The sequence below is a fragment of the Chanos chanos genome, chromosome 10 (genome assembly GCF_902362185.1).
Source record: "Chanos chanos chromosome 10, fChaCha1.1, whole genome shotgun sequence".
NCBI classification, from domain to species: domain Eukaryota; kingdom Metazoa; phylum Chordata; class Actinopteri; order Gonorynchiformes; family Chanidae; genus Chanos; species Chanos chanos.
Genome location: NC_044504.1, coordinates 2694149 through 2719704, shown reverse-complemented (window position 1 = coordinate 2719704; position 25556 = coordinate 2694149). Strand labels below are relative to the sequence as shown.

The 25556-nt window shown below is 42.5% G+C and overlaps 3 protein-coding genes across 3 annotated transcripts in view; 1 reads left to right on the top strand and 2 right to left on the bottom strand.

The window, feature by feature from the left end:
* Positions 1–7: 7 nt before the first annotated feature.
* On the bottom strand, positions 8–5113 carry maip1 (matrix AAA peptidase interacting protein 1). The gene is made up of 5 exons (XM_030786300.1): positions 4802–5113; positions 4348–4419; positions 4050–4176; positions 2870–3020; positions 8–1418 (listed from the first exon to the last, which is right to left on the bottom strand). The coding sequence occupies exons 1-5, from the start codon at positions 5111–5113 to the stop codon at positions 1340–1342; spliced, it is 741 nt and encodes a 246-aa protein (XP_030642160.1). The 3' UTR covers positions 8–1339.
* A 298-nt stretch (positions 5114–5411) lies between these two features.
* tyw5 (tRNA-yW synthesizing protein 5) lies at positions 5412–8500 on the top strand. Its single transcript, XM_030787163.1, has 8 exons — positions 5412–5520; positions 5651–5805; positions 5912–5981; positions 6241–6285; positions 6549–6686; positions 7401–7488; positions 7693–7809; positions 8079–8500. The coding sequence occupies exons 1-8, from the start codon at positions 5440–5442 to the stop codon at positions 8384–8386; spliced, it is 1002 nt and encodes a 333-aa protein (XP_030643023.1). The 5' UTR covers positions 5412–5439; the 3' UTR covers positions 8387–8500.
* A 668-nt stretch (positions 8501–9168) lies between these two features.
* lrrfip1a (leucine rich repeat (in FLII) interacting protein 1a) overlaps positions 9169–25556 on the bottom strand; it is a 44190-nt gene continuing 27802 nt past the window's right edge. The window contains exons 4-17 of the mRNA XM_030786558.1: positions 22870–22905; positions 22658–22783; positions 21532–21603; positions 20704–20874; positions 20333–20425; positions 19687–19791; positions 19233–19371; positions 15517–18316; positions 12952–12956; positions 12788–12837; positions 12451–12571; positions 11499–11578; positions 11187–11291; positions 9169–10841 (exon numbers count right to left, since the gene is read on the bottom strand). Coding sequence (XP_030642418.1) covers positions 10734–10841; positions 11187–11291; positions 11499–11578; positions 12451–12571; positions 12788–12837; positions 12952–12956; positions 15517–18316; positions 19233–19371; positions 19687–19791; positions 20333–20425; positions 20704–20874; positions 21532–21603; positions 22658–22783; positions 22870–22905 — 4011 coding nt within the window. The 3' untranslated portion in view covers positions 9169–10733. The remainder of the gene's footprint in view (positions 10842–11186; positions 11292–11498; positions 11579–12450; positions 12572–12787; positions 12838–12951; positions 12957–15516; positions 18317–19232; positions 19372–19686; positions 19792–20332; positions 20426–20703; positions 20875–21531; positions 21604–22657; positions 22784–22869; positions 22906–25556) is intronic.

Genomic DNA, 25556 nt, shown 5'->3' with positions numbered 1-25556 from the left:
TTACAAAGACAAATGTATTTCAGTCACAGTTTCATATACTGCCACTGACAGCTGCCACAGACACACAAAGATAATCCCGTTGTACATGGGTTCATGACAGGCACGCTTTTAGATTCAAACGCTCCCCGGAGTAAAATCCAAACAAACTGTCAGTTACAAACAGAAACTCATGACAAGTTGCTGGGAGAGTTTATATTTAGCAACATGTGTACTTCAGAGGCGCATGGAAGAAATGGCAAACATGTATTCCCGGCTTTTCAAGGGGCTTTGAAGTCTCTTGTGAAGTGTCCGCGTGTAGCTCTGTAGCGGAGCCTCAGCCCCCCCCCCCCCCCGGGCGTTTTTAACTCGTTCCCGGCTGTAACACTCCCGGCTCAACTCATCAGCTAATGATCATGCCCTTCATTCTTGGCGCAAGGTGTGTTACAACAAGGGAGAGAGTTAAATGCACTGGGCTATGGGGGCCCACGGCCGCAAGATTGGGAAATACTGCCTCAAAACATAACCGTAAGCTATTCACGACTCATGAAAGAGAACCACATCTGCATATAGCAGTATTTCATAACTTTGTGAGCTAAATTTACAGTGTAACTCATGTACAGTCATATAATGTCTGATTTCAATTTCAGACAGACACATTAATGAAAATTTGTGCACAGCTCATGTCACACACCCACGCTGTGCATTGTTTATGAAGCGGTTTGCCTCTGTCCGACTAATTAAGCGGAGGTCAGAGACGTTTATTTGAATGTTTTCATATGTATGTTTGGGATTCGGAAGAACGTCAGTAAAGAGTAACTGAGGATCTGACATTGAGTGATTGGAAATTAATCTCAAATCTGATTTTGATTTTCACATACAGACCACACTATTAGACTCCACAAAAAAGGAAGAAAGCTACACATCAGGCCTAAGACTAATTTACAGATTCCAGCAGAAGCGTCTCTTTGACTAATTCACACCCCTCAACTCTCTGATAGTGCACAACGAAAGCACAATTTCTGCCTCCTCCAACTCAAACATTTATCCAGGACTGAGAAGGAAGAGGTGGTCATGAAAAGCCAAACGCACTGGGACATACCTAACTCCAGAACCAGAATGTCCTATTTGTGCCTGTTGAGAAATTATTTTGCTTTGTTTGTTTTATTTTCTGATTTTGTGTGTGGTCTGATGGATGCTAACATTGGCACTACATTTCCCATGATTCTCTCCAGCGAGGACTTGACATAATATGGCCAGCCCTTCAGACAGTCATGGTTATGTTCTTGTAAGATGATTAAAGAGTTAAAAAAAGGGGGGGGCAGTGACTAGACAGTCACTCAGACGACAACTTCCTTGTGCTTCAGTCAAGCAGCTTGGAGTGCTCTATTCTAGTGATGGTCCAATCTGGAGGGACACCCTGGGTAAACTCTCTTTGGAATCTGTTAAGACAAAAAATGAAAACACTGGCCAGTCAGTCAAAACATTACCATTTGGGTTTGTTTTCTGTTACACAGTAATAAGGAATCCAGTTTTTCCACAGCTTCCAAAATTTAGAGAATGATACAGCCTTTGTTTTTGTTTTTCCTATACAACTTGATAAACATTTACCCCTATGCACCTCCCCAGTAATAAAAGTGTATTACCATTAATGGAGTAGCAGTGGTTGTCAAAGACAGTGTCACAAGTTAAATTCAGGTTGGGTGTCTTAGAACCGCAATGTAAATATGTGTAAATACATTGTGATATTTCATTTTTTCATTAAATAGTCCTTTGTCTCGCATTTGTGATTTATTGAGACATTGCAAGTGGTACCTTACAGTGCATTAAATCTGTCTTTGTGCTCAGCCCTGGGCAAATACGGCTGCACTCTCTCTCTCAAAAACATTGTCAAGTTTGAGGAAAGTTCTAGATATTCTCTCCATCTGGACTGTTTAACATCCCACAGGCTAAATGACTGTTTTAACACCTCAAATTTGCCATTTATAGCAAAATGAAGTCCAGCGGCTATGGAAATCATTAAAATTACTAATAGTTTGCCTGCCTGCAATGACTCCCGAAGTACGATGACTGAAGCGCACGTAAAAATATTTGGCTTGTCATGTGATGGACAGAACCTGAACACTCTCAGTATCACTCACAAATATTCCAGTGTTTCTAAACCCAGACCACAACAGCACCTGCCCTGTCGCAGCAGTGTTTCATCCCTGTGCTGACACAACACTGCCTGGTTATCTGATTGACTGAAACAGGCACGATGACCCAAAACCGGGGCAAAAACCTGTCAGTTATGGGGCTGCTGAAGGAGTCCTGGGTGAAATAACACCAGGGTTAGAGACACAGGTTTAGAAAGACATCGAAGTCTCTCAAAATACACAGAAAACACTGTGTCCTGTGAGAAAACTGGTGTGATGATGAACTGAGACCACTTGAGCCGTTAGTACGGTTCGTTTTGTTTGGTGTGAACGCTGTCCTCCGAACTCTGGTGCGCACCAGGGGACCGTACCCCGAGTCCTCCAGAACACGGGGGTCTGGGGGTCCGGTTCACCTGAACTCCAGTGCGGTTCGCATTTGGTGTGAGAGCTATCCAATCTAAAACTAGGAAGTAAAAGCTACTGATGACGCGTCATTTGTAATGTGTGTACTCTGTTTGACAGTTGCGCAATCATGCACTACAGGTCGACGGAGGAAATCTCACGTTCATTAGACATTTGATTGGATGAAAGTCCAGGGTTTGCAAGCGAAAAATGGAATGTGAAAGCAGACCAGCGGGGGCAGGGGGGGGAATAATCTCACAGATTAAACGGACCAGCAGAACGGGCCGAGTGTGAAAGCCGCCTAAGGCTGTTTGGGAAGGAGAAGTAGGAGAGGACGGCGTGACGTAATCACTCACTCGTAATTGGCTGTGAGTAATCTCTTGGTCTCAGCCTCTCCCTCTCCACCGATCTGCACCTGGAACACACGAGTCCCCTCCAAGCTGTCGTCGGGAAGTCTTGCACTGGTCAGGTACCAGAACCGCATAAGGATGCTGACAAACTTCCTTCCTGAATGAGAGGGAGAGAGAATATTTTAAATTTTTACATCTTATTACGTCACTTCCATATTAAATGATCACTTTTGTACCACAAAGGGGATGTTTAATTATATCTAGCCTAAGTCAGAAACACAACAGTCTTTTCTGCTAAATAGTTGGCTACAGGAAAAATCGGTATTTTGTTTCCCACCTACGTCAATGTGCATGCTTTTCCAGACTTTTCCAGATTTTTTTCTATGTTTGTCTCATTTAAAGGACTCTGAGTGCTGTATGAAAAAGCAACACTGAATGAGCTTTCACAGGCTCTGTGCTCCTCCTGTTTCCCGAGTAACAGCATTACCTTCAGCTTACCAGAAACCAGCCACACAGAATTAGCCAACCAAAGATGTGATTTCACCTCTGGTCAAGGAGGGGACAAATGCAGTCTTTGTGAGTCTTCTTGCGTGCATGAAATTGGTTTGTTGTCTAATTTTGTTTGACATAAACTTGGTCGTTGTTCAATATAAAAAAAAAAAAAAAAAGCCAAACTTTGCTTTTGACCAAACAGAAATTCATACCCTGACATATATGGATAACAGAGTGTCTGTACAGAGTCTGCAGTTTCCTAAGTATGCCTCAGATAAGATTTGCATACATAGACTCCACTCTGTGCAGTGATACGAGTTTTTTTTTTAAATAACCCCCGCAAGTCAGAAGAGGCACAGATGAGGGGACGAAACCTGAGTGCTCTCTAGAGAAACATGAGTAAGGATTATTACACTGTGGAAGGGGTGTGGCACTCCCTACACCCTAACTATCAGGCTGTCTGCTCCAAAAGCTATGACAATGTTAAAGTCTAATCAGTAACACCACCTACAGGCCAGTGGCAACTCTGGGTCCTCGTGTCAAAACAGGAGAGTCTAGTGCAATTCACAACAAACTAACCAAAATCCATATTTACATCTACACCCATCTATCTATCTCTCTCACTCTCTATCTAATGGTGTTGACTCTTTCTGTAGGCACTACACACAGTACAGGCTCCATCTCAGGCTCTCACCACTGTCGTCATAATAGATTCCAACATCCCCAGGGGTTGTGTACATGATCTCATCTGGGCCTGCTGACAGCGCCCTCTTGTGGCTCAAAGGCAGCTGGGAACACTTCTCCTCCAGTTTACCAATCAGCTGTTATGTATGAAACAAAACACATGTGGAAAACCATTTCAGTTTACAACTTATGATTCTGTTGCTCAACACATATGTTAATTATTAAGAAGCCCATAACGTTCAGCTCTTGGGAACAGGACACTGTTGTGTGCGTTTTGTGTCTGTGTGTGTGTGTGTAACTGAACTTACGTCTTTGGCAACCAGACCTTCAAGTGCATCAAACTGGCACTGAGACAACAATCTTGACACGTGTGAAAACGCCTGTAATTGGAAGAGAATTTGTACACGCACACATAAACCATAATGGTGTTTTGATAATCAATAACCCTACATTAACATTTCGAATTAATGTAACGTTCGTAATATTGAAACACACCATAAGACACAGTACAGACTACTGGATAATCAGGGGCCTCAGTAAAATCGCTGTAAAGATTTGACTGGAAAGGTGAGTATTCTTACTCATCTTACAATAATGTCGCAGAAAGAACGATCGAACAACGGACTAAGAGATTTGCTGTCTTCAGTTATGTTCAGTATTTTTTTTTTTTAAGTCTGTCGACAGCTGAAACCTCTGATGCAAGCCTCTAGTCGGGCTTCTTGTTTCGTTTAGATTCGTCAACCACTTTGTTCATTTACTCACCTGCTTTGCACCTTCGGTGAACTCTTCAATGTTAAATTCTTTGTCAAAATAAGTCCTAATTAAGAAATAGTATATTCGAGTTCGGAACCATATGAAAGGGTTCGGAATGCCAACGACTACAACCTTTTGATTTTGTTTGTGTCCGCCCCTACCTGAGCTGTAGCGGCGGACGCTTGATGGGTGAACAGAAGCGGTAGGATTAAAACTTTTAGTAGGGATCTGGTTGAACACAAAGCGATCTAATTTGAAATAACGATTCAAAATTGATGTAGGCCTACTACAACTACAACATCTCAGTAAGGGGAGCGCCATATTTAACCTAAAATAACCTTCCCTTGTCCTTCGGTTATAAACACTCGAGTAGAAACAACGAATTTTTTCATTTGTGCCAGTTAAAAGTGAGATGCATAGAACGCACAAAAATATTTCAAAAATTACCGATTATACTTAAATATATCTTCTTATTACTATGTGATTATATTGTATTTTTTTGCAGCGTTGTTTAGGTTCAATTCTGCCACAACTGTTTCCCGGGGAAGGTAAATGTCAGACACAACACAAGCGTGTTGTGCGATTTACTGAAGTCTATGCATGCAAGTATAGCTGTCAACCGGGTAGCACCAATTTAACCCAAATTTATGGAATGCCAGGAAAGAGTTGAAGTTCCCGTCTTCACAGCGGTGGAGAAGGAGGTTTTTACACGACAAATTTATCCTCTGGTAAACCATGATTTAAATGTGACATTACTTTGTAACTTAAAGCACTTTAACCAAGAAAGGGTTTGCATTTAAGGGGCAAAAGCATGTAACATATGAAATTCTGTAAGACGATCGATGTATTTTTATGTAGCGGAGACCAGCGGTGCTAAAAGACGTACCATTAGGTCCGTGCTTGGAGAAATGGACTGTGGATTACTTAGCACAAAAGGGAGGCGACCGGGACGTGAAGGTCCACGTCTCCTCAGCACCTCAGATGGACTTCCTTCACAAGAACTTTATCTACAGGTCTTATATCAATAACTTTATATTTATACCGTATCGCGTCAGAAGACAGATATCTGTACATTTCTAAATAGTAACGTATTTCTTTTTCTTTCTCAATGTCTTTCAGGACTTTACCATTCGACAAGTTTGTTCAAAGGGCTGCAGAAGTCAAGCACTCAGATTTCTTTATCAGTGAGGTTAGTTACGTTGGCTTCAACGTATCTGTAAACTGCGCTTGCATTTTAAAAGAGAGGTCTCTGTCTACAAACGTTCTTAAATGATAAATTCTCTCACCATATTGAATAAACAAACAAAATCTAAACGTGTTGGAAGCACAGGGTCATGACACGTCTTATAACGTTTAATCCGCACATTTTGCTGCCCATCATTACGTTAAAGTATATAACGCACCAGACATCACAACACAAATATTAAGGACAAACTGTGTCTCAACAGGATGAGAGCTATTATCTGCGCTCACTTGGAGAGGATGCTCGCAAGGTACAGTAAGGCATGTTCGCTTGATGTTGGTCTCATTGTATTCCCTGAAGAATGATTTAGGATTCTCTCTCTCTCTCTCTCTCTCTCTCTCTCTCTCTCTCTTTCTAAGAATGTGCATAAATGGGTGTGTGTATATTTGTGAACATTACACTGTGTTTCCTGACCCAAACTCAAGAGCTGAAAATGAATGAAAAGATTAAGGAAAGGAAAGAAAACGTTTTTTCAACTCAAAATGCATAAATGCTCTCATTCCCCCCCCCCAGGAGCCGGCCGACCTGAGGAAACAGTTCCCGGAGTTGGCAGAGGACTTCCACATCCCCCCATTCTTTGAGCCTGAACAGTTCTTCTCCAGTGTGTTTCGTATCAGCTCTCCAGGATTACAGCTATGGACACATTATGATGTCAGTGTCAGAGATGGGAGACTTAGTCATGGGTTATTGTGTCATCCGTCTGCTTCAAAAATGCTTCTCACCTTTTATAAAATAGTTCTTCTGGTAATTGCTTTGAATGAGATAAATGTTACGGTTTGTCAGCTGTTTTCATGTGTAGCGATTTGTAGGGCTGTTGACTGTTGTGTCCATCATAAGCAAACATTTGGTCTCCTGTAATATGAATGGACTGGGCATAGCCTCTGTGATCTTAAAGGTTTTTGAAATATAGGAGCAGAATTTAGGTCTTAAACAGCCGTTATAACCGTTTTCAGTTATTCTGGTCAAGATGACCACATGGTAGTGAGGAAAAAAACCACATTATACATCAGTTATAAATTGTCTTCAGTTTCACTGGAGAAGGAATGAATTGTTCACTTCATCACATCACCAAATCCTTAGTTTTTATGCACAAAATTTCTAATTTTTCATGACCTCTTTTAAGGTTTTCCGTTTGTTTCATTAAATATTACCACTAACTTTAAAGTGTTAATAATGTGAGGAGTTAAAAGACCTCAGATTAGCTCCACTACAGCCTTGAACTCCTAGATCTTAATGGTTTGTTACCCAACTCTCTACCTGTTGTGTTCTTTACCTATGAGAAGTGAAAGATGTGGTTAGGTGTTTCCTGATGTTTTTTGTAAATACCGTCCTCTGTCTGCTGTCTCTCTCTCTCCTCTTGGTCAGGTGATGGATAACTTGCTGGCTCAGGTGACAGGAAGGAAACGTGTGGTTTTGTTCAGCCCTCAGGATGCTCTGCACTTATATCTCTCTGGTGAGGGAGAAACTTTGCCCCAAATGTCGCCGGTTTCAGTGTGCTATGTCTTATTTCTTCAGCAAAGGAATGCTGAGAAGAGAAAAGAATGTCACTAACCAACTGAATTGGCTTTGACTGGAATGTTTTGACTGGAACAGCTCAAATGAAATTAATTATTGCCCGTGTTTTTCATGTTTTTATTGATTTATGTTTGTTCATCAGGAGACAAGTCTGAGATTCTGGACATTGACGATCCAGACCTGCAGCGATACCCTGAGTTTGGGAAAGCTCAGAGATATGAATGCATATTAGAAGCGGGAGACCTCCTCTTCATCCCCGGTACGAAGCGCTGGTGGTGGAGGGTTGAGAGAAGCATTTTAAAAATAGTTTTCACTAAGTAAAAATAATTTGTGTCAACATATTTATATGTTTTTGGTGATGTTTTCATGCCATTTCATAAAGCCATCTCTTATTTACGTTTGGGAACTGATTGTACAACTACGGCTGATTCTGGTGAAGTTTCAGTTCTGTTTAATAATTACTCAAGTTTCAGTGATGCGTAATATTTACTGAATCACAAGCATGTAATTCTGTCCAAATTTTTCCAGCCCTGTGGTTTCATAACACTCTGGCTCTGCAGTTCGGTGTGGGTGTGAATGTGTTCTGGCGCCACCTCCCGACCGAGTGCTACGATAAGAAAGACCCGTACGGGAATAAGGACCCGGTGGCGGCCACACGGGCCATGCAGGCTCTGGAGCGGGCTTTGGGCATCATGGACGAGCTGCCAGCGGACTACCAGGACTTCTACGCGCGTCGCATGGTGTTACGCATTCAGAGTCGCGCATACTCCTCCCGGCCTGTAGAGGGAGCTCATGGGCACTCCCACTGTAAAAGTGCACTGTCTCAACCAGACTGACTTGGTGAAGACAACAGGACTGAAGAGGAATTGAATTTCTGTTTGGTATGAGCTGGAGGATTTGAGGATGACAGGGATGTAAAGTTAAAGCTGTTTGATTTCCTTTGTCCCCGACTGAAGTGTGCATTTGAAGGGTTTTTTTTAACAGAGAAAATACCTTTACGTGCACTGGACGACTCAGAGATACCTCAAACTTAAAAACTTCAAATGGTAAATGGACTTTAGTTTTTACCCTTGCTTATGAGAGCTTAAATAAAAAAAAAAAGAAGCCAGTGCATCTGTAGGTTTCTTAGTAACGCTGTAATATGTTTTTGTCTTAAATGTCACAGGAGTACTGTTGTATTTCTCTGTGGACAGGATGATGTCATTAATCAATGCATTTATCAGCCCCCCTGAAACTGCTAAATAAGGTTTTATGAGGAGAACCAGGCTGTGTTTGTGACAGAGTGGAATTACTACTATAGTCTTTCCATAAGTCAGTCACCATATAGAATACACTGAAAACATCTCCAACATTGAATTCACTTGCTGTTATTTACAATGACTAGACTGGAAAGCAAAATATATTTGACAACCCAACAGTAAATTTTTTCTTCACATCACAATGGATATGACGTGTATTCGATGACAAAACATTCCAAAATTGTGCCATTCACCCTTTATTGCACAAAAATTACACAATGCATCGAGTTTTCTTACAACTAGTTTAAAGCTTTGTAAACAGGACGGAGCAGCGTCACAAAAAGGGCAAGTGAATCCATCATCTTCATCATTATCATCTTCACCATCATCATCATCATCCTGCCCTTAACAGCGAGTGTGTAAAAAGAGTTACATCCATTTGTGACCTTCAGTGTAACTAGTTGTAATCACCTGTGCCTCACATGAACCTGACAGAACCAAGCTTCGGTGTGATGTGACTGACAGGAATCCAATGGGTAATCAAACTGGATATTCAGGATGACTGAACAGTGAAGTTTTGCACTGAACGTTCAACGGGATACATTTGCGTTTTTCAATGGTACTCTAGCGGTTAAAGGCAAGCTTGAGATCAAACAGAGCGTCTATACCCCTGAAAGAATCTCTCAGCTTGTATGAGGAAACACACATTTCACTTGGAACATAGCTAAACACTGATGCATCTTCAATACACTCCTAGTTGAATGTCTTTCAGTAACAAGCACCTGGACCGTAACTGAACAACAGTGGATACATTCAAAAAAAGATCAAACTTCAGGTGATTCTTCATTAACTTAGTTCTTTCTTACTTACACACACACACAAAAAATAATCACAAAATAGCCTTTAACACCCTGAAGCATGAACACAGTCTGAAAATGGAAAGCTGGTGAGCTTACAAGTGCAGATAAAAATACAGGTTGTGCAACAAGAGTCATTCATTGTGATATAAGTATTACACAAAATCAGTTCATCTTGGACCAGATGTTTAACACAGCAGGGGCCACTGGTCTCAAAGACACCAAGACCCACATAACAACAACAACAACAACAACAACAACAAGAACAAGAAGATTCTCGAAGACTTTAGTGACTCATACACTTTGGCTTTGGACGAAGCGATTCAACATTTCTGTTTACAAGATAACTCAAAACGTCCCTTGAGAGAGAGAGATAGAGAGAGGAAAAAAACAAAACCTCTTGAACGCATTCACACACGCTAACACATTCATCTAAGAGAGCTGCATAGCTTTTTGTCTGCCCGCATCGTCCTCGCGTACGACGGCACCTGGCTGACACTGGGTCTGTCAGAGTAACACTAACCTGTCCATGCTTTTTGTCGCTCTGTCACGTGACACATCCCAGTGGTTGGCAGTATGCTCTCTCCATACCAACTCCTCCTCCGGGCCTTTTCTCAAGAGTCCTGCCTGTCCTGAGCTTCAGGCTGGTTTGCAACACTGAGGTGACGTTCACACAGTCTGAAGTCATGTTCTAGTATTGTGAGCTTCATAGACTTTTGTTTGTTTGTTTATGTGTGTGTTGTTGTTTTTTGTTTTGTTTTTCTCAATGAAGTGAGGCACACAAAAGTTTTCCCGAATCACCCAAGTCCTGCATGTCCTGCAATTTCCGAAAGTTTGGGAAAGCTTAAGTAGTCATTTTAAAACAAACGCTTAAAAACATTAAGGAATATGAAAAATTGGCACTATTGCGTTTTTAGTGTATCGGTTTGCATTCTGCAGCTGGAGGCTGATGTGATGTCTGTGTTTTATCGTCTTGTGAGGAGAAACTGTGAGGAGAAGTTGAGTCGTGAGGCTGTGTGAGGAGATAGAGGCAGCCCTGAGGAGCACAGCGGGAGTTGCGCGGAGGAGAAGGGAGAAAATGGAGATCATTAAGGAGTCACCGCAGCTCCGCGTGTGGATTTCATCTTCTCCAGCCGTTTGGACAAATGGCTGTTGCTCGCCTCCAACTCCTCAATCTTATCCAGCGCTGACCGAAGCTGAAATCATAACAGATATGAAAAAAAAAAACAAACAAACAAAAAGAAAAACATAAGATGCACGGTATCACCCACATGCCAAAAACCCTATACGTGTATTTCCTATGTTTACATAATTCAGTGTTGGCTGAACCAGTTTGGAAATCAAATAAGAATTATTTTGGCTGCTTTAGGTACAAAAAGTCATATTACACTAAAAATCGTAACTGGAGGTAATCTAAATCAACGAGGTGCACATTTGCTCTGATAAACCACACCCTGTAAATACGGTTTAGAAAGCGCTCTCCAAAACTCCACCTCACGCGGCACCAGTGGAACAGACAAAGTGGCAGATTATCACATTACCTCTCTCTGTAACTTGCGTTTCTCTGCCTTTATTTCGTCCTCTACTTTCTCTGCATTCTCTGATGCTGATTTGTACCGAGTCACCTGACCCTCCAGCCTCGTGACCTGGTAGAGACAGAGTGATTCAATTAATATGTGATCATTCTGGAAACATCCATAAATTCATGAGCAACAGTCAAAGAGCTCGCTGATACGGGTCTGTATGAACTGGTAACCATGTCACCAGAACAGGGGACAATGACAGGACGTCCGTTCCAGTGAGGTTGGCTGATGAGTGGGCCTAGGTTTTGGAGCATGTCCGGAGATACTTACATTCTGTTCCAGAGCTGTGACATCCTGCTCTGCTTTGGCAAGCTTAAACTTGAGGTCAGTGATTTGCCTGTTAGCATCTCCTGAAATGCAAGAATTGATGCAAACACACTGAAAACTACAAAGGTCATAGATCATAGATATTTTAGCCAAATAAATCGTTTTTGTAACTTTATCCGCTGCCAATGATGGAAGCGCAGCAGTGATAACAATGATAACACATGTCTGTCATAAAACATGTCTGACGCAAAGAGAGATCTATTTCTCCCTATGTTACTGTATCTGGGATTACAAACGTATCTGTTGTAAAGCACAGAGCAGCCACACAAAGAGTGCTCTCTCCACGGGAAGACTGGTAACGGAGGCCATATAAGACCAAAAAAAAAAAAACCCAAAAACATCAGCCCCAACAGGAAGGCCGGGGGCTTTTATGACAACCCTGAACCTTCTCTGAACCTTCACACACTCCAGTTCACCAGAGGCTCACTGCCGTAGGAAAAGGCGTGTTACACAGACCAAGAAATCACTCCTGTCCCAGTTCAATACCAGTACACTCAGAAATGCAACAAGAGAACTATGTTCCATATCGGACATGCTGAACTGTAAACATCCTGTCTATATTTGTTAATATTATTACTATTATTAAACTCATGTCCTCTTTGTTCAGACTTTGTTCTCTTATTAAACCTGAGTTCTAAATCTATAATGACTCACAAACTGCTCAAGATTTAAATCATACAAATTTAACCTCATGTTCGTATCGACAATTTGTCCATTTAGAAATATAAACAACTCATGTGAACAGTAACTTAATATATCCTAAACAAATTTGCTCATATACCTTACTTAGCTATTTCTGATTTCAAAACATGTTGAGTGCATTCAGGTTCAGTGACAACCTATGGTGTGTGAAATAGGATATGTATGTTTTCATGTGTATGTGTATCCGTCTTACTCTGCATTTCCATTATGTTTGGGTCGGTGCCATTCTCCAGGACCTCTCCGTCTGGGCTGGGGCCACCCTCAGCCCCAGGCGTCTGCTTCTTCTGCTCCAGCTGGCCTTTCAGTCGCTTCACCTGAGGACACACATCACACAGTGAGACATAAAAATCATAAAAACACTAACTAACAAACAGAAACAACTGAAATGTCATCTGAATACAGCTTGACATCTCATTTTTAATGAATTCACTGATGCGATGACGTTATAGTTTCCAAACAGCTATAATAACTAATTACCTATCGGTTAAGCTTCCGTAACACGAAAGGGAGGTAAAGGTAGCAGGTCTCACCTGTTCTATTAAACTCTCCCGTTCATCCACAAGCTTCCTGAGGCGGATTTCTGACAGATAAAGAAAAAGTGTCAAATTTAAGATGACAGTTAACAGCAAAAGGCAAAGGAGAATTGCATCAACAGCAAAAAAAAAAAGAAAAAAAAAGAAATCACATTATAAACCTGTGCTGCAGAGAACAAATTCAAATTTTTACAGTTGTGTTTTTCAACCCATTCCTTATGATCACTCAGCAGACCACATTTTGGTCTCTCCTTGTGCAACCAAATATATTTAACCCAGTGAAAGGCTCAGTAATGACTTTATCAGCAGGAAACTGTGTGCTAGGTGCACCAGCACAAAAAGAACAGCTAGAGTGTCCTGAGGAAAGGATCACAAGACTGTTTTTAACAGTTGAAAGAAACATACATTAAATATTCTATTAGAAAATAAGCTATTAAATTCTTACAGTTGCAGAAAGCCAGCCTATGACAACTTTTTTTGAGACACAAGGAGGTTTTACTTGCTGAAAACGCTGTACTTGCAACTAAAGCAACCACATATTGTTACATTCACACTATAGTTAAAACAGAGGAAAAAATGTTCACATACCAGTATGGTGAGGAGGAGGAGGAGCCAGGGACACGGATGGGGAGGGGTGTGGTTATGACATGCAAATGAGGGGCTATCTCTATGACAGGGCTGTGAGGGGGAAGGATGGGTGACATGCAGGAAGGACCGCGGTGGATATGCAGCAACACAAATGTGAAATGTGACCTCTTCGTGCAGAACTAACTGCCGTGGCATTAAGAATGATGTTCACGGTGTTGTCATTGTTAGACACAGAACAGTTTTTTTTTTTTAACATCTCTTCTCTTAGGTAAGCTGTTCGAGGTTGAGTTTTTAAAACTATTCACTGTATGGTTGTACATTAAACCAGTTTTTCCCAATTCTTCTCCAGGAGGTCCACAGTTTTGTTTAGTGTTGGTCTCTTGCTGCTATAAGACAACTACTTGAGATAATCATGGGCTTGGTAATTAACTGATGAACTGAAAGGAAAGGCTTAAATGTGAAGTGCTTTGGGCCTACAGGAGCATGATTGAGATAAACACAGTATAATAATATATGTAAAAATGAAAACAAAACAGCAACAACAACAATATAAAAAAAACATATGAACTTTACTGTGTTAAGGCTTAAGAAGAAGGTTTAGAAACCCTGGTTCTCAATATAAAGAGTTCCAGGTTGTTTCAAGTTGTGTGCTAATAAAACTGAAGTGAACTGAAGTTTCAGGGACTACTTAAAATGACGGGTTTTAGAACGCTATCATGAATTGCACAGTTTCAGTTTATAATTCCACGGGTTTTGGCAACAGACTGAAACTCATTTTCAGCATGATGACAGCTATACACCACACACCATGCATAAGTGTTAATGTAAACTTGACCCTTACTAAATTACACCACTTCATACGTGGTCCATAGATGTAACTTAAAATCTTTATACAGTATATTAGCAAAACAACATAAATAAACAAATAAAATAAAAAATACAATTAAAAAAAGAGAGAGAAATCAGAGAAGCTGAGAAATTTTATTGTAATGTTACTGAATGTAAATGTCAGTGGAAACAACTGCCTTGCTTCCCACAGGTACATCTTTGGTTACAGAAGGTATATGTTCCCTGGAGGTCAGTGGACCTAACCATCAAGCTCATTTTGGAACAGTAAGAGAGAGAGATCTGAAGCACAATGGAATGTTTAAAATACGGAATGTTACACAGCTCAAAATTCTAAAAAGCTTCAAATGTTGTTTAATTGTTTCCAGTAGCATTTAAAGAGAAGACAACTGACAGGCACATGAGATGCTCCAAATGATGAGGCTAATTATGGCACTGGAATGTAGCATAACGTAAACAACAAACTTTTGCTAAGATGTCCTGTGTTATCATCACACTTTGGAGTATCTTAGCAAATGACTGCCAAAACATCCATCCAAGAACAAATGATGTATTGTAAATCATCAAGTGCTGGTGAATATGAATCTTCTGTGTGCTATTTGCATCTAAACATTATAGAGATTTAACCGGCACTAACTTGTGCATTGGATGAAACAGGGTATGTGAAAAAATTAAATATATAGGCCACCACACTATCCGGCCATGACTAACATGTGCAAAAATGTAGCTAAGTAATGTAAACTAAGAACAATCCCAATATAACCGCATGACAGGACAATGTAACAAACTTACAAAATAAATAGAAACTGGTATTTGATTTTCTTTGCTTTGGACTAGTAACAAGAGAGAAGGACAGCGTATATTCCAATATACATTCTTTGACCAAGTCACGGTTATTTAAGTCTCAAAACATTCAAGATGGATGTCCCCTCATCACCTAAGTGCTAAAGATAAAACTGACAGATAACCATCACAACAGATTTCAATGAACGTTTACCCTGGACAAAAGATCAGAACTTACTTAAAGTGTAATACTAGCTACTGTATGTTTTGGTGTGGAACTTTGAGTGAATGAAGAATCAAAACCACCATAGGCAATGCATGGCTTAATCCAACCAACCCATGTTTTACATCATTTTATAGCACTGGAACTGCAGGTATTGATATAATACACACTGACCGTAAACATAATGTATTTTGGCATAGAAGTCAAACCATTTAAAGGAGACTTTGTGGCACAGTATGACTGCAGTAGATAAGAACAGACAGAGCATGTCCTTGAACTATCGCACTATGACATTTTACAGTCCTCTTTCCCCTTGCCTTTTCCTTTCCCCTTGCTCCCCTTTCTGGAAGCTGTTTTTATGTTTTCAGGCTCCCCTTCTAATTTCTGTCCACCTGAATCCTCCGCGACCTCACTTCCTTTCCGGGCAGCAGAGCTGATGACCTGCTCCCCTTTCTCTACGGTCCCAGGCTGGGAACTGTTGAGTTCCTGTGAACTCCTGGCTGGTTCAGGCTCCGCACACTCCTTCTTTTCCGTCGTGCGGTCATCATTCTCTTGCACGTCAAGTTGCTTGGGTTCGCCATCACCTTCTTTCTCATCAGTGTCTTGCTGGTCATCTAGTCCAGGGTCTGGGACTGCAGGCTTCAGTGATTCAAGCGAACCCTCTTCCTGTGGAGCACTGCTCTGCTCATGATCGGTAGGGATTTGGTCCTGCTCCACTGTTGATTCTGTCAGATCTTTACTTGGTCCGTCGACATTTTTCAAGGCCTCAAGATCTGCTTCGTCAAAGTCAAATGATGCTCCCTCATCTTCATCATCATCGTCATCACCATAACCATCATCCTCATCATCAGCCTTTTCCTCTTCCACTGCAGGCTGTTGATGCATTAGCTCCACTGAATCATCTCTCTTGAGGCAGTTTTGGTTCCCCGCTAATTCCTCCTCTTCATCATCATGTTGTGGAATCATCTCCTGAGAAGAATCACTCTGTTCGTGCTCTTGCTGGGTTCTATTTCCCTCGTCCAGTTTTTCAGTTGACCCTGCCATCCCCTCATTTGGTTGATCGAGAGGGCTTGTTATGGAAACATCTGTTGATGTCGCCAAATCCATATCATCACCTTTCGATGATTCTACTTCTTCATTATCCTTGCTGGGCTCTTGGTCATCGTGTACCTCAACTGAATTGTCTTTCACTGAACTATCTGCATCCTCTACACAGAGACTGGACGGCAGAGACTCAGTCACCTCCTGAGGTTGTGCTGGGTTGGCATTTTCTTCTTCTCTTTGGGACTCTGTGTCTTTCTCTGGAGTATCCAAATGGCTGTCTGAAATTGTATTCTCCTGACTAGACTCAGTGCATTCAGCTAGATCCTCTTGCTGCGTTTTTGCATCACTTGGGTCATCTTCAGCAGGATCTCCACATTCAATGTCTGTACAATCTCCGATCACCTTTTCCTGACTTGCCTTCTCTGCATCCTCACAGTTTTCAGTGCAGGACGGGGGGGTCTGGCACGTATCTGTAAGGACTGGCTCGGCTTTCTCTTGCTCCTTTTCTTCTCCCTCTTTGACATCAGAGGAGTCGAGCTGCTCTTGGACTAGGGCTGCGCTGACATCCATGTCAGGGGAAACACAGCCTTCGGGATCTGTAGTCTGGCTTTCCAAATCAGCTTCCGTCTTCCCTGACTCTTCTGAGTGTTCAACCACTTGGGGCTCGCCCTTCTCATCTTTCTCCTCCTCAACATTCTTGATGGAATCTAAATTACTGGTAGATTCAGATGAATCCATACAGTTTTCGGTACTTTCTGTGGGCTCTGAGCTGGCAGCATCATGGCCAGGGGATGATCCGACAGTGTCTACTGGAGAATCAGCACCGGTTATAGATTCAGAAACCTCTGTGGTAGTAAGATTCTCTGAATCACGTGGGGTTACTGAGTTAGTATCATCGGTAACTGGGTGGGATTCGTCATGGTCTGTTTGGGTGTTGCTGGAGGATGTGGTTGGAGGGTTGCATGTGAGGTCACTAGGAGAGGACTGGTATTCATCACTGCCAGGAGGGATATCAGTACTGGCCTTGGATTCTGTGGTGTTGGCAGGATCATCCAATACTGCTGTGGGTTCTGTTTGTTCTACTGGAGGGGAAACATCAGCTACTGCTTCTAAGCTGTCTCCTGCATCATCAGCGCTCATCAGATTGGTGCATTTTAGTTTCTCAGAATCCATGGTCTCAACACCTGGTTTCACATCCACCTTTCCTTCACCATTTGATTCAGCTACAGCTGTTTCTTTAGGGTTGACTTCTGACTCGACCTCTTCTTGTGTTTCTTTATTGGGCTCCACATTATCTGACTCTAGGTTCATCTCAGAAGTGCATACTAAACTCTGTTCTTGCTCATCCTCAATCAAACTCTCCTCTCTCTTTTCCTCTACCTTTGCAACACCTTCTTCTTTATCGCTGCCATGCTTCTGTTTCTGCTTTTTCTTCTTCTTCTTTTTCTTCTTGCCTGAGGCACTGCCATCTTGGGGCAGCGATGCCTTGATCTCTTTCTGTGATCCTCCAGCCTTTTGTTTGCTTGGATCTGCACACACATCTTCGCCCGGTTGATCTCCCTCTGTCTTTGTCACCTCTGGCGCTTCAGCAACCACCTCCGAGGAGCCCACGTTCACCTCCGACTCCACTGCCTTGTTCTCCTCAGTAACTTCACTGACTTTGGTAGATTCTGTGTGATTTTGCTCAGCTGCTTCTACAGGTTTCTCAGATTGAACATCAAGATGTTCTGACCCAATCCTATCAGCTTCTGTTTTACCAAGGTCAGCCTCTCCCTCAGCTGTAATACAGACATCGGATCCCGTTGAAACTTCCTGGACCTCAGAGTCGTGGACTGTCATTTCATTGGTCTGAGGTTCTTCGATGTCATTCTCAGATTTGTCTGGATTTACACCGTCCTCAGAAGCACCCGCGTGAACAACCTCACAGACAGGTGTGGGCTCTTTCCCATTTTCATCCTCGTCCAACTCCTTTGGCTGATGATCTTGCTCTTCTGTGCCGGCCATCAACTTTTCATCTTTACCCGGCCGCAACTTTTGGGTGCCTGAGAGACGATTGAGGAATCAGTTCTAGAGGTCACAAGAACTCCTTTTGTCATTTGTGAAAGCTATGCCAAGTAGCGCGATGCAGATTTCAGAGGGAAATGTAAAAAGACAGGGGAAAAAAAAAAACAGCAGGGAGGAGGAAAGGGGCAGAGGAACGTAGTGGCAAATCCCTTCATCCAGATTGAAAAACTAAGACAAAGCAGCATATTGAAATATGGAAATCCCCTGGCGTGACTGTAGAGAATCAATTACTCTTAAGCATTTGCTCTGAAATCCATGCTGTGTGTAGCTAACTTTTGTGTAATACTGAATGAGCTGTAACTCAATTATATCTCTACCAGCACAACAGTGTCAAAGATTGTTTCCTATGTTCTTTTACTATGCTGTGATCTAGAAGAGCTCTTACAGGATATATATATATATATATATATATATATATATATATATATATATCTGCTACTAGTAATGCTAATGACTGATATTTACGATTTTACCAAGATTGGCTAAACCAGCGACACCAGAGCAAACGTTTTTTTAAAGAGCAGGGATAACAACCCTGAGATTTGAAGGAGAAGCAGATCACAGTAGCAATTAAGGTCAAAACATGAACATAAAAAGCCTGGAGTTGATCGTAAAAAAAAAAAAAAACACCAGAAGCAACACAAATTAAGATGTTCCCTTCATGCCGTTTGAACCACTTCTTTGCGCGAGGTTTTATTTGCAGAAACAAAGAGCCTGCGAGCACTAATTACGGCTCGTCACTAAATCAACAGGGAAAGCCACGAGTTAGCATTGCGTTGAGGCCAAACAACCTTGCAGGCATTATGGTTAGTGACAGAATAAGCATTTTCAGATGACTGCGAGTACAGAGCTATTTTGGCATGCAGGAATCTCGTGACACAAACAGCTCCTTACCCAATATACTGGTTCCTTCTCGCACCTCTGAGGAGGAGGTCTGGGAGTTCTGGCCTGACTGGTCTGTGCCAGCAGACCCATCAGTCTCCCCTATATCCCCATTTGTAGTGAGGTCAGGACCAAGGACAATGCCATGTTTCTGCGGAGAATCATAATAAGAGGGATTGTGTTGCATATTCAGAAGGTTTCCCAGACAAGTCATACAGTAAATCTTGGACTTTATAGCCTCTAGTCTTGGACTTAAGAGTTTTTTTTTTTAAATTAGGAATGTCAATTTCTTCATCTCCACCAAAAGATTTGTAAACCCTCATCAAAATGGATCCAAGGCAATCGACTCAATCAATAAGGAATATATCTTGTTTGTCGGTTGTGGAAATGGTCAACTGTTAATAGTACCGCCAACCTGTCATTTACCGTACAAGGTAAGGTAAATACATTGGGGCGATGGTGGAACGCAGTCCAGTACCTTGAGAATATCTTTCAGCTGGACCACCTCATCCCTGAGTTCATCCCTCTCATTCCGAATGGCATCGGAATACTCTTTCTGCCTCTCTAAGGCCTGAGCAGTGCCCAGAACAGTTCGGAAGCAAAGGAGCAGTTGGGAAAGACAGAGGTGGTGAAGTAAATGGAAAAGATCAGCATGTGAAGAGAAAAGCAAGCAAGGGCCTCATTGGTAAATACTGAAGATGGAACAAAACCAAGTAAATAAACTGGATTAGCCACTAGAGAGCTGAGCCCAAGCTACATTTGCCTGGCTGTCGTCAACAGTTTCATTTTGCTTTTACTGGTAAAACATGTGGACGGTAAACAGTTTAGGGGTTTACAAAGCATACCCCAATTTTTTTATCCTTCCACTCAATTGTTTCCTGCAGGTCAGAAATTTCCCTAGTAAAGCCATCTTGCTTGAGACGGAGCTGACGGATTTCCTGAGGAACAGAGGCGTGGTGCGGGACGCAGGAGAAGGGTAGAGAGGGTGGAGGAAAAACAGATTAGAACAGGAAGGAAGTAAGAATATGAGGAGGTTACCCAGAAACAGGGCTTGAGATCAGGAGTAAGACCCTCACGAAATCTGAGTTCATTTGTGGCAGTTATGTACTCACGGTCAGTAGTTCTTCACTCTGTTTCAAAGTCTCTTTCAGGTCATTAAACTGAAACTGGAGTATACCGTGGGCATGTTTCTCCCGCTCTAACTCCTGCAAAGAGGGAAATAACTGAATAAGAACATGGGAAGTCATGGACCTCTTTGATAAAATTTCCTGTCAGTTACTCCGTAAATATGCTGGAGCTGTACATTTCCTGAACCAGGGTTGGCAGATCTAGTTTGAAAGACTATTAACACTGAATCTGGAACGTTAATTTGTGGTATGTTCATAAACACATTTGGCCATAAAAAAAAAACAAAAAACAGCTCAACTTCAGCAACCCCTGAGGTTGCAGAGAGACTCCTCTTTAACTCCCTGTCTTTCATTACCTTTGTCCTTTCCTCATATTCGCGCCGGGTCTCAGCCAGCAACTCCTCCAGTTCCATGAGGGAGTCTTTAAGAGTGTCCACCTGGTAAATCAGGTTGGACTTTTCATTGTCCAGCTGGGCATTGGATACCATGGCTTTCCGGTACTTCTCTTCAACTTCTGACAAGGAATCCTTCAGATGGAACGAGAGAGACTTTTACATCACCGCAGGTAGGAGCGCTCCGTCCACGTCCTCAAAACCATCCAAACCCACTGAATGAACAGTACTTTGACAAACTGACAGACCTGAACTTATTCGGCTATATTTATAAGAGAAGGAAACGGTCATTGAAAAGAGCCATGCAAAGTTTTGTTTTGTTTTTTTTTATGACACATTTCACTTACACACAGAGACAAAGCAGAAGGTGTGAGATGAAGCTGATAATATACAAACAGATAACGAGGAAATGGAGAAAAACAGACAGAAGGAGCGATGTTTCTAGCCTGAGGGCAGTCTCTGTTCATGTACAGTAATTTACAGCTCTACAATGAATTATGACAAAATGTTATTAATAGAAAGAAGTAGAACCATTGATTACAGATAATTCCTCGAATGTTATTTATCTTCCGCTTTTCTCTTGGGCTTTTGATGGAGTCCATCTAAGGACAGTCATACTTCACGACCCAAAACACATCACCACCACGACAACGCAACACACCCAAACACACACCCGCCGTACAAACAGCTCCCTGCGATTTACTCAAAACAAGCTGGTTCCCATATGTAGGTCCCCATGTGTAGGTCCCCATACATCATTGGTTTCTGATTTGCTCTGAATTAGTGGAGTACCTTGACTTCTTTGAGGCTCTGCATGTACTTGGCCTCCACATCCTGAATCTGGTCCTTAAGCTCATGTATCTCCTGTGCGAGGAGTGGAGCGGCAGCAGCAGAGGGGAGGTGACAGAGGGAGAATGAGGTGCAGCGAGGAGAAGGGCAAGGCGAAGGATAACAGTCAATGTGGTGCGGTGAAAAAAAAACAAACAAACAAACACTCCGGCTATAAAACAGTGGTTGGCTAGAGAACGAAGAGTGAATTTACAGCACTGTGAACATTCGCCGTGAGCACGCCATGGAGGACATACACAGTTAAGAGTAAAAATGAACAGCATAGAATTGGCCATTAAGTAATTACAGTGTTTAAAAGAAACACTTTCACAGGTTTGAAGGAGACAGAAATGAATCTAATAATAGTCAAGCCGTACAATCTAAGTGTGTCATGGTCAAAGTGTCACAAATACCAAGCAGAGTACGTTAAGAAATGTAAGGGAAACACATACAGTACTTTACATACAGGGAAATGTCATGTATGTCTATATTTATTACTGATCGAACCACAGAGTGGAACTGCAAAAGTTACAGTGAATATATTTACATGGAAAACTGTGAAGGGAAAACTTTGTATAGGTAAAAACTGAATATGAAAATTTGTGGCTGAAGCAAAAGGAGCATTTGGATAATAGAAAAAAAAATTGGATATGAACAGGAATAGAACCATGTACGGAGCACAAACTGTGATATTGGCACTGCAAGAGAGACAGAGAAGGGGGGAGAGAGAGAGATAAAGTTAGGGAGAGAGGGAGAGGGAGTGAGAGAGAGAGAGCGAGAGAGAGAGAGAGAGTGAGAGACAGACGAAAGGAGGGAGCGGGAGAGAGAGAGATAAAGTTAGGGAGAGAGGGAGAGGGAGTGAGAGAGAGAGAGATAGAGAGAGAGAGAGAGAGAGAGAGAGAGAGGGAGGGAGACATACGAAAGGAGGGAGAGGGAGAGAGAGAGATAAAGTTAGGGAGAGAGGGAGAGGGAGTGAGAGAGAGAGAGAGAGAGAGAGAGGGAGGGAGAGACATATGGAAGGAGGGAGAGGGAGAGAGAGAGATAGAGTTAGGGAGAGAGGGAGCGAGAGCGGGAGAGAGAGAGGGAGCACCTTTATTTCCCGTATGGAGGCTTCTGTGTCAGCAGTGATGGACGTATCACCACTTCCTCTCCTGGATGAGGTGCCGCCCAGTGAGGCCAGCGTAGCAGCAGACAGTGTGGAGGCTCGAGAAGACCCCTGAAAACAAAACCCCTCTGGTGAATATTCGATATGTTTGAAGTTAAAAACATACTGTACGTGGCACCAGAGTGTAATTTGCCAACCTTTTCCATGTAGTCTCGGTCTAACTTGTCATCCACCTGCAAACAGAGAGAAAAGATTACTGAGGCGAACACTGTTTATGGCAGTGGACTGAGGGACGGAGGATCTTTCACCTGACTCACTGGTTATTGGCGGCAGATCACAGGGGTAATGTTTTTAACAGCGGAACCAAAAACCAAACCACGAACCTGTCATTAGAGCAGGTCCTATCAAAAGCTCCTCCAGGTGTTTGCTATTTAAAAGCACATAACTGAAGCTGATAACCACTCAATGACCTTTCAGTTAAACATGCAGGGCTTTTTAACACGTAGCTTTGAAATCATCCACTGGCTGGAGATTAGGGAGCGTTTGGAGCTGTTTTTTTTATGGTTCCTTCGGCTTCCAAACATTCTTCTCAAAACAAGACCTGACATTGCAAAACTAAAAAAAAAAAAAGACAGCGAGTAACAACATGCAAGACACTTATATACCAACGAGCATGACACAGAGATCACACACAGAGAGAGCATGACACAGAGATCACACACAGAGAGAGCATGACACAGAGGTCACACACAGACAGCATGACACAGAGATCACACACAGAGAGAGCATGACACAGAGATCACACACAGACAGCATGACACAGAGATCACACACAGACAGCATGACACAGAGATCACACACAGACAGCATGACACAGAGATCACAAACAGAGAGCATGATACAGAGATCACACACAGAGAGAGCATGACACAGAGATCACACACAGAGAGAGCATGACACAGAGATCACACACAGAGAGAGCATGACACAGAGATCACACACAGAGAGAGCATGACACAGAGATCTCACACAGAGAGAGCATCACAGAGATCACACACAGAGAGAGCATGACACAGAGATCTCACACAGAGAGAGCATGACACAGAGATCACACACAGAGAGAGCATGACACAGAGATCACACACAGAGAGAGCATGACACAGAGATCACACACAGAGAGCATGACACAGAGATCACACACAGAGAGCATGACACAGAGATCACACACAGAGAGCATGATACAGAGATCTCATACACAGAGAGCATGACACAGAGATCTCACACACAGAGAGCACGACACAGAGATCTCACACACAGAGAGCATGACACAGAGATCACACAGAGAGGGTTTTCACATTGGCTGTATGCTGGGCCAAAATTCCATGCCGAAAAGAAAAAAAAAATCCACTATATGAGCTGTTTCAAGAGGACTCCAACTATTCTAACTATTTCTTTTCAGTAAAAACTCACACCAAACAGTCAGCCATTTCAGGACACTGTGTAGTTACACAAAAATAGTTCCAAAATCTCATGCAAATAATACCACGGTTACACATTAACCAATGCTGTTCACAAGGCCACACTGTCATTGGCACTGTGGGCCTCCGTGCACTGAGGGCAGGTAGAGGTCTGTCCATACACGACCATGCTCTCATACTGAACCCACAAGTTCACTCACATCTGGCAGGTCAGGGATGGTCACATGATCCAAGTCCCTGGGCAGGCCACTGTTACTGGCTGCACTGCGCAGGAAACTGGCCACTGAGCTGCTGCAGTCCTCCTAATAGCCACCAGGTGGCACCAAACACATTTAGACGCAGCTTCATTTCAATTCACACACCCTTAAAACTCTTAAAACTCTCTCTCTCTCTCTCTCACACACACACACAACACACACACAAACACACACACACACACACCAAAATATATTTTCAGCTTTTTGTTAAAAATTGAACTGAAGCCCTGGTAATGGGCTGACTGTAATGCATCTGTAAGGCCCATTATGTGCCACCACTGGGCCTGCTGCTCAGACTGGGCGGATGGTTAAAGTGAAACCAACTGACTGACAGAAGAGTCTCACCACTGGGCTCGCACAGGCAGAGCTCGCCCTCGAGGAGGTCCTGGAACTAGAGCCCTTAAAACCACTGTACTCAGAGGGCTAGGAGGTCCCCACACACACACACACATGCACACACACACACACACACGCACGCACGCACACACACACACACACACACAAAGACAGCCAGAGAGAGAGAGAGAGAGAGGGACAGAGAGAGAGAGATTGGCAATATGTGAGATCGTATGTTATTGTTGACACTTTCACACCATAATCATTCCTATCGTTGAACATGCTAACAAAAGGTTGAGACAAAACTGTTCAGCTTCACGCTGTCCGGCTTCATCACATTCAAAGACAGGGTACAATCTCTGAAGGCTAGAGTTATCCAAGTCCAGAATATTCCTCTAATCCAGATACAGATACACACACACACACACATACACACACACACACACGGGATAATGTTATCTGATGCGTGTTATTTTAAAGTACACTCTCTGAGAACACACACACACACACACACAAACACACACACACACACACACACACAGGGGTTAGCGAGACACTCAAGTTACAGTCACAAACTCCCTCTGAACTCGTTGGTTCAGGTAACACACACAGGCTTAAATGACACACACTTGAAATTCTACAGTGCAACACATCAGCTAAAAGTTACGCTTACAAATGATGTAAAAGTAGCAACAAACAGCCTAGTAAGCGGCTCTGCTGGACTCAGCACCTCACCGGATAAATCAGAGAGAATCTGATGAGTCATAAATTGTTATTTAAAGTAGAAGCCATTACACGATGCTTAAAATAAGC